The sequence below is a fragment of the Phalaenopsis equestris genome, unplaced genomic scaffold, assembly GCF_001263595.1.
Source record: "Phalaenopsis equestris unplaced genomic scaffold, ASM126359v1 Scaffold000272, whole genome shotgun sequence".
In the NCBI taxonomy this organism is placed as follows: Eukaryota; Viridiplantae; Streptophyta; class Magnoliopsida; order Asparagales; family Orchidaceae; genus Phalaenopsis; species Phalaenopsis equestris.
In genome coordinates this window covers 563825-578690 of record NW_018164714.1, presented here as the reverse complement: position 1 = coordinate 578690, position 14866 = coordinate 563825, and the positions used below count along the sequence as shown (strand labels likewise).

Genomic DNA, 14866 nt, shown 5'->3' with positions numbered 1-14866 from the left:
AGCTGAAGTTTCGGCCAGTCACCGTTACTCTAGCAGAACCTACTCACCAAGAAAATATAGAAGCTATTAGACACTGACTACATCAAGGAGGCTCAATATAGAAACTGGGTTGCAAACGTAGTGATGGTGCCAAACTCAAATGGAAAATTCCAGACGTGTTTTGTTTTAACTAACCTAAACTCAATCAGTCCCAAGGATGGTTATCCACTACTATAGATTGAGGCACTCATTGACTTTGCAATTGGCTACTCAGTCATGAATTTTCTGAGTGCTTACCCTGATTATCATCGAATCACGATGCATCTACTGAGAAGACTGCATTTATCACTAATGACTGAATTTATTGTTATATTGCAATATCCTTTGGGATTAAGAATGTTGGTGCTACTTATTGGCATACAATGGATGTGATTTTCAATAGGCAAAAAGAAAAAAAAATATTGGAGACTGTCAATAATGTCTTGGTTAAAAGTGAATCACTAATACAACATCTACAATTGGCGACAAACCATCCCCATCAATATCACACAGTAGGCCCGAAGCATTCCACCACTTCAACCAACCAACTTGAATTCTACTATTAATATCCCCATCAATATCACCATCATTTTGAACAATAGACACGAAATATCTAAAGCATTCACACTTTTTAATAATTTGATCACCCATAGTTATATTTCTGTCACTAGAGCTAGTACTATTAAATATACATTCATGTATTCAGTTTTAGTTCTACTCAAACGAAGGCCTTTAGACTCCACGATAGACCTCCAAAGTTCAAGTTTTTCCTAAGCTTTTTCTCTCGTCTTATCCACGGGAAGGATATCATCAGCAAAAAGCATACACCACGGTACATCTTCTTGTAAGTATCCAATAAGACCATCCATAACTAAAGCAAAAAGATATGGGCTTAAAGCCGATCCCTGGTGTAAACCAACAGTAATGGAAAAATATTTGGTCAATCCTCCTCCTGTTCGAGCATAAGTAACAACTCTTATATATTTATCTTTAATGACTTGAATATAAGTCATATCAACACCTTTCTTCTTAAGAACTCTCTAAGGGATATCTCTTGAAACCTTATACCTTATAGTAAGCTTTTTCTAAATCAATAAAAATCATATGTAGATCCTCCTGATCATTAAAATCATATGTAGATCCTCTTTATTATCTCTGTACTTCTCTACCAAACCTCTAAATAAATGTATAGCTTCCATAGTAGACCTGCCCATCCTGCCCATGATAAATCCAAATTGATTATGAGAAATCTTTGTAATACGTGTTATCCTATGTTCTACTACCCTCTCCCATAATTTTAAAGTATGACACGTCAACTTAATTCTCTATAATTTGCAGACTCTTTTGCATCTCTTTTATTCTTAAAAATGAGGACCAAAATATTTCCTTCGCTCCTCAGGCATCTTTTTAGTTTTTAAAATAATACTAATGAGTTTAATAAGTCAAGAAACTCTCAAATCTCTTAAATATTTCCACACTTCAATTGAGATATTATCAGGTCCTACAGACTTTCCACCCTTCACTTTCTTTAAAGCCTCCTCCACTTCTTTTTTACTAATGTGACGATAAAAATGAAATATTTTATTATTATTAACGATATTAAGATCACTAAGGTCGATAGTATTTTCCAAAACTTCATTAAAAAGTTTATCAAAATAATTCACCTACCTATTTAGAATATCTTTTTCTAAGAAAAATATATATATATTTTATTTTTATCTTTAATACACTTTACTTGAGTTAAATCTTTACTTTTCTTTTCTCTTTATTTGGCTAGTTTATACATATAATTTTAAACCTCATTAGTATCTAATCTATTATAAAGATCACTAAAAACAAAATTTTTAGCGTCACAGATTGTTCTCTTAGACTCCCTACAAGCCGTTTGATAACTTTCCAAGTTCTCTATGCTTTTACATTTAAACCAATTTTTATAACACAACCTCTTATATTTTATATTTTCTTGCACATTCTTATTCCACCACCAACTATTTTTATTTATAGAAACTTTTTCTTTTGATTTTCCAAGTACAACTTTTGCAACTTGTTTAATAGTGTTTGTTACTTTATCTCATAGAATTTACTTCTTTATGAGCATCCTAAAATTTGAAATCATAAATTTTACTCAGAAAAATAATTTTATTTGTATCTTTCAGGTACCCACATCTAATTCTACGACGATGACTTCTAGTATTCTTTATTTTACAACTTTTCATCTTAAAATCTATAACTAATCATCGATGTTGAGTACTTAAATCCTCATTTGGAATGACCATACAATCTTTACATTCTCGATAATCTCTTCTTTTCATAAAAAAATAATCAAGTTGTGTTTTATTAGATCCATTATTATAAGTAATAATATGCTCATCTTTTTTCTTGAATAAAATATTAGCAATAACAAAATCATATGCTAAAGCAAAATCTAATATAACTCTACATTCTTTATTAATCACTCCAAAACCGTAACCACCATGAATATTTCTAAAATCTTATACCACTCTATCGACATGTCAATTTAAATCTCCTCCAATAAAAATTCATTCTTAAAGAGGTATCAGTTATATTAAGTCTTCTAAGTCATTCCGGAATTTATCTTTAGAACCTATATCCAAACCTACTTGAGGAGCATAAACAATTATAATATTAAAAATCTTAGTATCAACAATAATCTTAATAGTTATAATTCTATCTCCAACTCTATTAATTTTTACAACATTATCTTTCAAACTCTTATCTATAATTACACCTACATCATTTCTACTGCGACTTGTACTTGAATAATAAAGTTTAAAACCAAGTTATCAATCTTCTTAGCCTTTTCTCCAACCCATTTAGTTTCTGGAACTCATAAAATATTTATCTTTCTATGAATTATAATATCAACTAATTCCATTAATTTACTAGTGAAAGTACCTATATTCTAAGATTCTATCCTAATAATAGTTTCATGGACTAATTTCTTTACATGCATCCGTCCGTAATGTGGGAACCTTTGAGCGTCGGTGTAGCGACCCTTACACACTTTTCACTGTATTCAGACCAGACAGTGTGTCGCTTCCAGGGGACGCCCTAACACTTACACAATGATAAAAAAGATTCATGTCATGATTTTTTCGACAAGAAATACACTAGTTGTCAACTGCCTAACATAACCCTCCACTTTTCACATCCGGACTTGGGACCGACAATGATAGTGTTATAAAAATTGACTTCGATATCACTAATAATCAAGTTGAGTATGAGACCCTCATTATAGCATGAAAATTCAGCCAATGAATAGGGATAAAGCATGTGCAGGCATACTCTAACTCACAATTGACAGTTAACTAGGTAAACAATCAACATGAAGTTATAGAATAAATGATGGAAAAGTACCTCCGAAAAGTTAAGACAAATGTCGAGAAGTTTGAATTCTTCAAAAATGGATATATCCTAAGAGATGAGAACCAAGTTATTGATTTCATGTCTAAGTGTCACTATCCTCTAAGCCTACGACTCGAGTCTGCATGTAATCAGCAAATGACGACGGCTCAGTGTAACAGCTACTCGATTATGGCTTTCCGCCTTGTGCTTATGCATGAACTGTAACGCTGTCAAGAACTCCACCCAAGACGCATTTCGCCCTTAAGTTTGTTCCAACTATTAAAGAACTTTAAAGCCTCATGATTTGTAATTAAGGTGAACTTGCTTGTCATTAAGTAGTGACTCCAGTAATTAAGGGCTCTCATGATTATATATAACTCTTTGTCGTACGTCGAATATTTTCTCCTACACTCATTTAACTTCTCATTGAAGAATGTTATGGGGTGGCCTCCCTGGCTTTGTACTGCTCTATTTCCCACATTGGAGGCATCACACTCCACCTCGAACAAAGTGATTTAAGTCTGGTAATGTCAATACTGGTGTCTGGGTCACCTTCCTCTTCAATGTATCGAAACTAGACTGAGCTGTATTCGACCCTGAAACTCCTTTTTCAAAAGTTCTGTCAGGGGAGCTATGATGGTGCTAAAGGTCCTAATGAATCGCCTATAAAATGTTGTTGGCTCTAAAAACTATATCGATTCAATAAAAGATTGTGGGGTCCTCCAGCTCATGATGCCCACAATCTTTGCACAATCCATTTGAATGTCTGCACTAGACAAAATATAGCCCAAAAAGCATTTATGTGATGTCAAAAAGTGGCACTTCTTTGGGTGGATGTATAGTTACCTCAAAGACCATCCTCGGGTGATGTAAATGCTCCTCCTCGGATCTATTGTATACCAAAATATCATTGAAGTACATCACCACGAACTTCCTGATGTGAGCCTGAAACACTCAATTCATCAATCTAATGAACATGTTAGGTGCATTAGACAATCCAAAATGCATTATTGTCCACTCGTATATTCCATCCTCGGTCTTGAAAGAACACTTCCACTCATCCCCAGGTCTCATACAAATTTGGTAATATCTATTGCATCCGTCGATCTTGGAAAAGACAATGACTCCATTCCACTGATCCAAGGGGCCATCTAAGCAATGTATGGGGAACTTATATTTTATAGTAGTTTTGTTGTTAGCCCAGCTATCAATGCACATCATTTACGATCCATCCTTCTTAGGTACCATTAAAGTGGGGACATCACGGGCCGATACTCTCTCTAACAAACCTCTCACAACAAGTTCCTATATCCATCATTGAAATTTCTCGTACTATGTAGGTCTCAGCATGTATGCAGGCTTGTTTGGCAACACAGATTCGGGGATGAGATCTATGGCACACTAAATGTCCCTCAATGGTGGCAAACCCTCTAGAAGGCAGTCAGTCATCACATCCTAAAAGTTACATGGCAATGGCTTTATGGTTTCAGATATCTCAACCTCCTCCTCAGTTCCCTCTAACATTATTAAAGCCATTACCACTGCAACCTCTTATATTGACTGCATAAAGGTGGCTTCTGGGACTACCATCTCCTTTGTGATATCTACTCTTGCGTCTCAGATAGGCAAATGAACTATGTGCCTTCCATCATTCTTGAATGAATAAGAATTCTTGAATTCATTGTGATGGGCCTTACAGTCAAACTGCCACAACCTTTCCCAATAATATATGACAAGCATCTATAGGTACGACATCGAACCGCACTTGTTCTTGTAGTTGATCTTTAATGAAAAACTCAACCAAACATTGTTGATCCACGTGTATCACATTTTCCCCTTTCAACCAGCTAAGGAAGTAGGATTGATAATGCTTTCGTGTAGCCAGCACCGACTTCTTCACCATTAGAGTGAATACTACATTCTCATAGCTCTCACATTCCATAATCAAGCTGCAGACAGTTCCTTTTACGGTAAACTTGGTGCAAAAAATTCTATGCCTTAGCCAATGCTTTCGTGTAGCCAGCACCGACTTCTTCACCATTAGAGTGAATACTACATTCTCATAGCTCTCACATTCCATAATCAAGCTGCAGACAGTTCCTTTTACGGTAAACTTGGTGCAAAAAATTCTATGCCTTAGCCACGAATGATCATTCTCTGGCACAATCTGTGAGACCCTCCTTATGACTAGATTTTCTCCCTCATTTCCCTGGAGTTGAAGTTCCTCGCCCTAGTCCTCCTCTGCTTCCTCCTTACTTCCTTGAAGGAAACTTTCTCAATGAATGAAATAACTCAGCTCATAGAGCAGTTGGAGTTTATATGTATGTAGCCATGGCACTTGAAGCATCTTTTGGTAGGCACTATACTGGGCGAATTGCTCTTTTTGAGTTTCTTTCCACTTAGATCTATCTCAACACTTCCCTGTCCGGTCTTCCCAACTCTTCCAGATGTACCCTTGTTCGTAGCTGCAGCTGTAGGTGGTAGTATGACTGAGGGCCATTAGATTTTGCAAATAATTATATTCTTAAGCCATTTAAAAGGACTCCATAAGAATTTCCCTTTCACGGAGACTAAGGGGAGATTGGTTGTAGTGTCACAGATAACCTTAAATTGTCGTCCCACCCCTGATATTTCATAATCCATCCTCACCTTATTTCCAATGTTCACACATGTAGCACCACGCTCTGCCACCATTTGCACCTGCCTGATAACTTCCTTGTAGCCTTCAGCCTCCAAGGTGGACTCTTTCTCAACTTGTGCGCATTCCAAGAGTAAATTGCTTCCACCTCCATGATAGTTCCCCAGCTCCATGCTTATCAATGTGCCCACGATAGCCACCTTGCCCATCTGCACAATCTACTCCACCACTAGCATGACTAATAGATTTAGAATTATTATATATAACATAAATTGCATGCAAAGTGCAGCTACCATTGCAATTTGCACGGGCCCTCAACCTCCATAGCCGCCTCCCCATGTATCCGCCGAGCAGTGCCTTCACAAGAGCTTTCATCTTGCCCAACTTTGCCATTACCCGTGCCATCGGCTTTTACCTTCTTAGGCTGACCACCAACCACAACCGCCTCCTTGCAGCCACCGTCCACCTCCATCTCATCACAGGGTCTCTTAGAACCACCCCACTCTCCCAAGGGTGAGGCAATGATTGGTGGCCAATCCCCTGTTCCCTATCAGACCTTTCTCTAAAAAATGCTTATTGGTGAAGAACTCATCAGGATTTTATTTAGACCAAATAAAAAGTCAATTATCCTATCTTAGTCAACTGCTTGTCAATACTTAGTTACATCCTTCAAACACTACAAATCTAGTACTTCTGGGACATTCAATTGCTACCAATGCCAACTAGAAGTATTATAATATTTAGTAAAAAAGAAATCATTTTATCGAATATCATAAAGGGTCCCTTTGTTCTGTAGTAACTCAATAGTATTTTGTTGTCCTTTTTTTTTCTTCATTACAGCCTAGATGGTGTTAATGCTTGGTCAATTTCATTTTTCATGGTGTTAATGAGCCCAATGCATAACTATCTATTTTTAAATCGCCATGATTTTAAATTTAGATCTTCCTTGTAAGAAGGAATGTCGACACAAGTTAGATATATTCGTCTTTCTTGTTTATGAACATCATAATTGATTAAACTCATTAGCCGTAGTTATACCCATTTAACTTGTGGCTAAAGGGTGATGGATTAGAGAAACTTTAATGACTCCCAATATGGTAATTAATGATTATTCATGGCAAGAAGTGGCATTAGAGGAGAAACTTTTAGTAGAAACCATTCTGTATTCAACTATAATCATGGTTAACACAGAGGATCAAGAACTTAAAAGAGAATTTATAAGCATATAGGGAGAGCTTAAGGGGGTCTACCAAGGGCCATATAAGGTCGAAACTGTAAGTACAAATGTTGGATACTAAATGCCATATATGGTAGAAACCAAGTACAAAATATTTGGTATTAAATGCATAGGTACAATCACCTCCACATGGAAATACATAGCAAGCAAAATAATGCAAAACAGAGAAGAAAATAAGTAACTGGGAGGTAATTCCAGCTTGCTAATTTAAGAAAAAATCTACAAAAACTGTCCCCCATAATATCCATACAAAGCTAGGTTTAATTGCTCCTATTTGGGCCTGATTTCTGGAATTAATTGTAAATTAATTTAAGCTGATTTGGTTAGTTGATTGGTGATTAATTTCTTCCAGTTATCACCATCTAGCAATCCTTCCAAATACGGATGAAGCGGTGGAAGTGAACCCTAACGTTCCCATTTATGTCAAGACATAGTTAACTCTTCTAGAAAGTTAACAGATTGACACATGAATACAATGAATAGATAATAATGATAGATCAAAAATTTTAAAGGCTAAGGTTTTATGTTAGGAAATTTATAACAATAAAATTCTACAAAAAGGGCTTCATGCAGACAAACTCAAACAACAAAAAAATTGTCATAATTCAGGGGAAAGCACCAAATAATTTACCAGTATAGCTTGTGGCACATCACTGGGCACAGCACAATCATCATGAATGGAGTACGCAGCATGTTTTTCCGTTTCCATACTTTCAGCTGAAGCAACTTCTCTCTCTCTGCTGTCCAAACTTGAGCTGGGAAGTATATCAACTATTTGGAAGGTTTCACCTTCAGTTTCCAAACTATTTCCACGAATTCGAAATAAATCCGAGCAACATAAATCTACCACTGAGCCACAAATAAAGCCATAATCTTTGGCTTCTGTATAATTTAATGAATTTCCATGATTTTCAATGGGTTCAAATGCGTGTTTGATCATTTTATTTTTGCTCAAAGAATCAAACTTATGAAAATTGTAATGCGGGCATGGATCCTCAGACCAGCTTCCTTTCACAGCCATTTGAGCATTCTCATGAGTTAGACAAGATTGACAAGAAGCAGCATTATCTATATTTGATCCCACTTCAGTTCCAATGTTTATTCTGTAACTAGCATTGTTGCATAATTTTTCTTTTTCCAATGAAAGCCTACATGCTGCAATATCAACATCTTCATGTACAACAGGCACCAAATTATTTATAAAATCCTCATTCAAGTCCATGATAGAGTTGGCTTTGTTGACATCATTCTCCTGCATACAATTGCCAGTAACCAAATAACTTCCATCTTCAATATATACGTCTTTGTACGTCAAGCATATGCTAGAGGAAGAAGAGCATTCAAATTTGCTTTCAATTAACGAGGAAATTGAGGGATTGGTGCTCTGGCTGCCACACTTTCTTATTGCCAGATGATTTGGATCATCAGACTGACAAAGAAGTGCAGAATCGTTTGCTACAGAACTTAAACAAGTATGAACAGGTTCATATTGGTCTCTCTCGGATGGATGGCCAACTAAGCTTGGTGAAAAATTGTTTTGCATTCCCGAACATGAGGAAAAAAATGAGCATGCTTTTCTGCTTACTATAATACTCTCTGATCCTTCAAGTTCAGTGTTACAAGCATGATTATCAAGTGAATTAAGATCAAGTATTGAAGGTGATTTGATTTGACTAGGAAGGATTTCATCATTTCCAACTGCCTCGGCATCTAATGAATAGTTTATGGGTATAACTAAGTCACTGTTATCTGATGTCTCCATGTAATAAAAACTATTCGTCATAGCCTTATTGTTGCTTATAATAAATTTTTTAACAGCAAAATTTTCTTGTCTAGAGTGGCATGGTTCAACTTCTACAGATCCATGAACCTCATGATGTGAGAGAGTAGAAGAAAAAGATGATTGAGAATGCTGATAATCTTCTAAGGCTTTATAAGAGGTTTTGACACCTGAAGTGCCCGCCAAACTATCCGCTTTAAGCCCATTTTTAACATGTGGAATTGAACCAGCAATCCCCTTGCAAACTTCAGAGAAAAAAGTACTTGTATCTTGATCAGTTGGGTGCTCAGAATATGAAGATGACATGTTTTGAAGCGTGATAGGCTCTGCTTTGCTTAAATGAACAAAATCATCAGAAATAGGGGATAATTCAGGGGAGACTTCTCCAACTATGCAGGCAATATTGGTGACATCAGATGAAGCACTCGAAAATGGACTCTCAAACTCAAGTTCACTAAAATTGCTCTCAGATTCATCAGACCTTGAATCAGAATATTGGGAATGCTGTCCAAAATAATTTTACATGGATAGGAATAATACAATTAAAAAGCATTTCCAATCGTACATGGAAATTTACAGTGCAAAACAGTTGATTTCTAGATGAAAAAACTATTTTAAAATAAATGTACTAAACTTACCGGTCCAGAAATTTCTTTTGCATACCGTAAAAGCTCCAAATTTCTGCAAATACTACCTACCAAACGAGTGGGCATGGCAATGTTATATGTTACAAAGTCAAAATCTGGAACCTGTAGAGCAAAAATTATGCAGTATGAGACATTTGGGTAAACATGTTAGCTGGTACTAAGCTAGAAGTGCGAAACAATAAAAAGCAAATTTGAAATGCATCCTGCAGCTCTTACATTCAATTTCTTAGACCTGGCTTTCTTAGAGAGAGATCGGATACACATGCAAACTCTGCGAATGTCTCGCTTCTCAACAACATCTGATGGAGAAAACAAATCAATGCCATTTAAACCAAGGATTTGACATATCTGTCAAGAAAATAAAAATTGATATAAATGACTGCAGTTAGAATGTAATAACAGAAATTAAATAATAATAATAACAATAAACCAAAGAATCCCTTTAGTTATAACATAACAGTCGCAACTCTCATTCGATCAAATCGAAACATAACGAGCGAAGAAGAGGAAAGGAAGCCGCATAAGAGAAGAAAAAGGGAAGAACTACGGCTACTGAGCAGCGTCGTGCCCAACGCAAGGAAGGAGGAGAAATCAAAGGGAAGAAGTAGGAAAGTGGTCAAGCGGAATATAAGACTTACCTGGACTGAGCCGCGATTGAGGAGGAGGAGACGTTGACGTTGTGTGCTCACGCAGAGGAAGGAAGAAGAAGAAGAAGAAGTCGAAGTAGGAAGGAGAGGTGTCGAGGGATTACATGGTTTGAGCTGCGACCTTTGATGTCAAGCCCTGCTTACAAAGGAAGCAGATGAGGACGTCGATCACTTGTCATACGGGTTCGTGTGCAAAGGAAGCCACGATCAAGATGAGTAAGGACTACAAGGTTGTTGATCGTGTGAAGGAATCATCGCGGGTCGAGTCGCGACCGAAGGAGAAGAAGAAGGGAGCAAACAATTTATTACTAGCTTGTGATGTTGTTTTTGGATGTTAATGTTTCCTGATGCTTTAGATTTTATTGTAATTTAGGGTTTAGGGTTTAGGGTTTAGGGTTCATAGATTAGTGGCTCTTTTAAATGTATTGAAAATTTTAAAAATGTTGATAGTTAGATGTTAATACCATCTGACCGCTATATCCGCCTTAGTTGATTCTAAGCAATGGGTCGGGTCATAACAAAAATGATATCAGAGTGATTAGGTTTGATCATGATCTGAAAGAACCATTAGGATGATTACTTTAATTTCATAAGTAATATTGATAGAGAAGTAAATTGTATATAATTACAATATTTCTTATGCTATTTCAAACATATAAAAAAACAAAGGGACGAAGCTAGAGATAATACTGTAGAAGTTAATGCACCCCTGTAGATTACAATGAATACTGACGCATTTACTGAGATGATAACTGTAGTAACGCAGTTGATTAAAAACTCTCAGACTCATGTCAGTTCCAATGTAGGCGGTCCGATGGATATATATCTGAAATTATTTCACGATATGACCTTTCTTTTCTAGAGGAGGAGGTTCGTTAGATGCTAAAAACTAGTTGTTGAAAGTGGAGAAGATCCTAAATGGATTGTCTTGTCCTCCTGAGAAGATGGTTACAATGGCACATTTGCATTAGAGGGAGAAGCAAAGAGATGGTAGTGTGGATAGCTACAAGAGAAATTTGAGGGTAGAGCCAGTCACATGATTAAGTGGGGTGAGTTCGGTCCATATCACGATTCGCCAGGAGGCAAATGCATAACAAGTTTATTTGATTGATAAAGGTTCATCGATCCATTCTGCGGTATGAAGCTGAATTCACCATGCTCTCAAGGTATGCGCCTCAGTTGAATCCTAATGCAGAGGCGAAGTGCCACTGATTTTTGTCTTGACTTAGAGATGGGATTAGACAGCCATTGATTCCTCTTGGAATCGATGGTTATTCTGTTCTGGTAGAGAGAGCTAGAAGGATTGAGCTGGATCTAGAGACTATTCAGAGGAGTAGGGACATTCAGAAGAGAAAAAATCAAATGGATCAGATTTTCTCAAAGCTCTCAGAGGCAGTCCTTTTAGTCAATTGGTACAAGTGATAAGAAGGCTAAATCCAGCAGCATTGACACTCAGTTTGAAGCAAAGGAATGTGACAAATGTGGAAGGTTTCATAAGGGTGAGTTTTATTTGGATTTAACACTTGCTTTCGGTGTCCCCAATCAGACATATGGCGAAGAATTGTCCTAAATTGGGTTAGAGAGCTCCGGTTGATTCTAGAGGCAATGTTACACCACCTCAGAGGACTTATGGTAGACCGAGGGCAGCTGAATCTTCAGGGTCAGTGCCAAATGCAGGTCAAACTCAATAGAATGTTCAGCCGAGAATATATGCTATTTCGCAGCAGGAAACGAAGGACTCCCTGATGTTATCATAGGTATGTTTTACTATTAATAATTTCAAATCACTACACTTCAAGCAACATAAAATTCATGTCACTTCATACATAAAATAAGCAAGAATTTAAATATTAATAAGATGACTCTAAATGTTTAATGTGATATCATATATCTTCATAGTAGACCAGTAAGAGTATTATTTGATTCAAGAGCATCACACTCATTTACAACTAATGAATCAGCTAAAATGATGTGATTGAATATCATTTCGATGTTTGTAATACTATCAGTTAGAATGTCAAACAACGCTTTTTTAAAAGTTGATTAATCATGTGAGGTGGAGCTTATGATTGGTGAAAAAGGTTTTAATGCCCAACTTATTGTGTTGCCTTTGGTGGAATTTGAGGTGATTTTAGGCATGGATTGAATGTTTGAAAACTTTATCACTAGTGATTGCAATAAGAAAACCGTCAAAATACATATACCTGGGGAGACGTCAAATTTTCTGGTGACAGAGGACTAACATTTATGATAAATTCTTTCATGAAAGCTTTTAAATTGTTGAATCATGGAAATTAGGGTTTTCATGCTCAGGCAGCGGTACTTCTAAGGAATTAAAGGCTTTGGGTGATATTCCAGTGGTAAGAGAATATCTAGAGGTATTCCTTGATGATTTATCAGGGCTACCACCAATGTGGGAGATTGATTCAGTATTGAGCTCTTCTCAGGTTCTGAGCTTGTATCCAAGGCACTTTACAGAATGGCCGCTAAGGAGTTGTAGGAGCTGAAGAGCTAATTGCATGAGTTACTTGATAAAGGGTTTATCAAACCTATCACCTCACATTGGGGAGCTCCAGTGTTATTTGTGAAGAAGAAGGATGTGAGCTTTAGGATGTGCATTAACTACAGAGTGCTGAATACAGTCACAGTTAAAAATAAGTATCCACTGTCAAGAATTGACGACTTGTTTGATCAGTTGGAAGAGGCTTTCATATTTTCAAAGATTGATCTGAAATCAGGCAATCACCAATTGAAGATTAAAGAAGACATAACAAAAACTGTTTTCAATAACCAGATATGGGCATTATGAATTTGTGCTGATATCATTTGAGTAGACAAATGCTCCTGCAGTTTTCATGTATTTGATGAATAGGTCTTCAGGCAGTTTTTGGACACTTTTGTGATCATCTTTATAGAGGATATTCTGGTGCGTTTGAGGGATGAAGTCAGTCATGTAGATCATTTACATGTTGTGCTAAAAGTTTAGAAGAAAAATACACTTTGTGCCAAATTTTCTAAATGTGAATTTTAACTTAGAAGTGTGGCTTTTCTTGGGCATGGCATATCTGTGGATCAGACCAACGAGAAGGCGGATATAGATTGGTGAAGGCCTACTATTGTTACCGAGGTCGGGAATCTTCTAGGTTTGGTTGGTTATTATAGAAGGTTTGTTGAAAGATTTTCACAAATTGCTATGCCACAATCAAGGTTGACTCAAAAGACAGTAAAGTATGATTGGTCAGATCATTGTGAGGAGACTTTCAGAAGCCAAAAACTTGTTTAATGTCTGCCCTAGTATTAGTCATTCCTTCGGGTTCTGATGGATTTCAGATTTTCAGCGATGCATCTTTGAGGGGTCTGAGTTGTGTATTGATGCAACATGGTAGGATCATTGCATATGTATCACAACAATTGAAGAATCATGAAAGAAACTATCCCACGCATGACAGAGCTTGCTGCAGTTGTATTTGCACTCAAGATATAAAGACATTATCTGTATAGTGTCAAATGTGAAGTTTTTAGTGACCACCAAAATTTGAAATATATCTTCACTTAGAAAGAGCTGAACTTGAGGCAGAGAAGATGGTTGGAATTTATTAAAGATTATGATTTAGATATTCAGTATCATCCATGAAAGACGAATGTTGCTGCTGATGTGCTGAGTAGGAAAGCTTGAGGCATTAAACTATTTATTTACTCTGTAGGAGCAGTTAATTAAAGATCTAGAGATATTGAAGATATCTATAGTTGTTTATAGTGATGACAACATAGTTCAACCATATCAGTTGATGGTACAACCAACTTTAAAGGGTAGAGTTTGAGATTCTTTAGCCAGAGATAGTAGTATTCAGAAAATTCTAGAGTAGACTAAGACATGTAGTTTAGAGAAGTATGAGCTGGATCAGGATGATTTATTGATGTATAAGGCAAAGTTTATGTTCTAGATGTTGATAACCTGAGGAAGAAAATTTTGGAGGAAACACATTTATCTAGTTATATTATTTACCCAGGGAGCAATAAAATATATCAGGATATCAAAGAAGCATTTTGGTGGCCAGGATTGAAGAGAAATGTTGTATAATTTGAGGCTAAGTGTCCTTCTTGTCAACTAATAAAGGCATAGCATCAACGTCCTGGAGGTCAGTTGCAGGCTTGCAGCCTTTACTGATTCCATAGTGGAAATGGAGGAGATTGCGATGAATTTTGTGATTGGTTTTCCTAGAGCACGTCAGAGTCATGATGTTATCTATTAATTGTTGATAGACTGACCAAATCTACACATTTATTGTCTATTAGACAAACAGATCTAAACACTGTCGTTGCCGGTCCCAAGCCCGGATGCGAAAAGTGGAGGGTTGCATTAGGTAGTCGACAGCCAGCGTAAAACTTGTTGAAAAAATCATGACATGAATCCTTTTGATCATTGTGTAAGTGCTAGGGCGTCCCCTGGAAGCGACGCGCTGTATAGCCTGAATACAGTGAAAAGTGTGCAAGGGCCGCTACACCGGCGCCCGGGTGTAGTGTTAAATAAGC

General features: G+C 36.7%; 1 protein-coding gene across 1 annotated transcript in view; it reads right to left on the bottom strand.

Annotated features, from left to right (window-relative positions):
- The window catches only part of LOC110024745, a 32148-nt gene that overhangs the window by 2219 nt on the left and 15063 nt on the right, over window positions 1–14866 (bottom strand). Inside the window, exons 4-6 of the mRNA XM_020724883.1 lie at window positions 9903–10034; window positions 9678–9788; window positions 7891–9543 (exon numbers count right to left, since the gene is read on the bottom strand). Of these exons, the coding sequence (XP_020580542.1) occupies window positions 7891–9543; window positions 9678–9788; window positions 9903–10034 (1896 nt within the window). The remainder of the gene's footprint in view (window positions 1–7890; window positions 9544–9677; window positions 9789–9902; window positions 10035–14866) is intronic.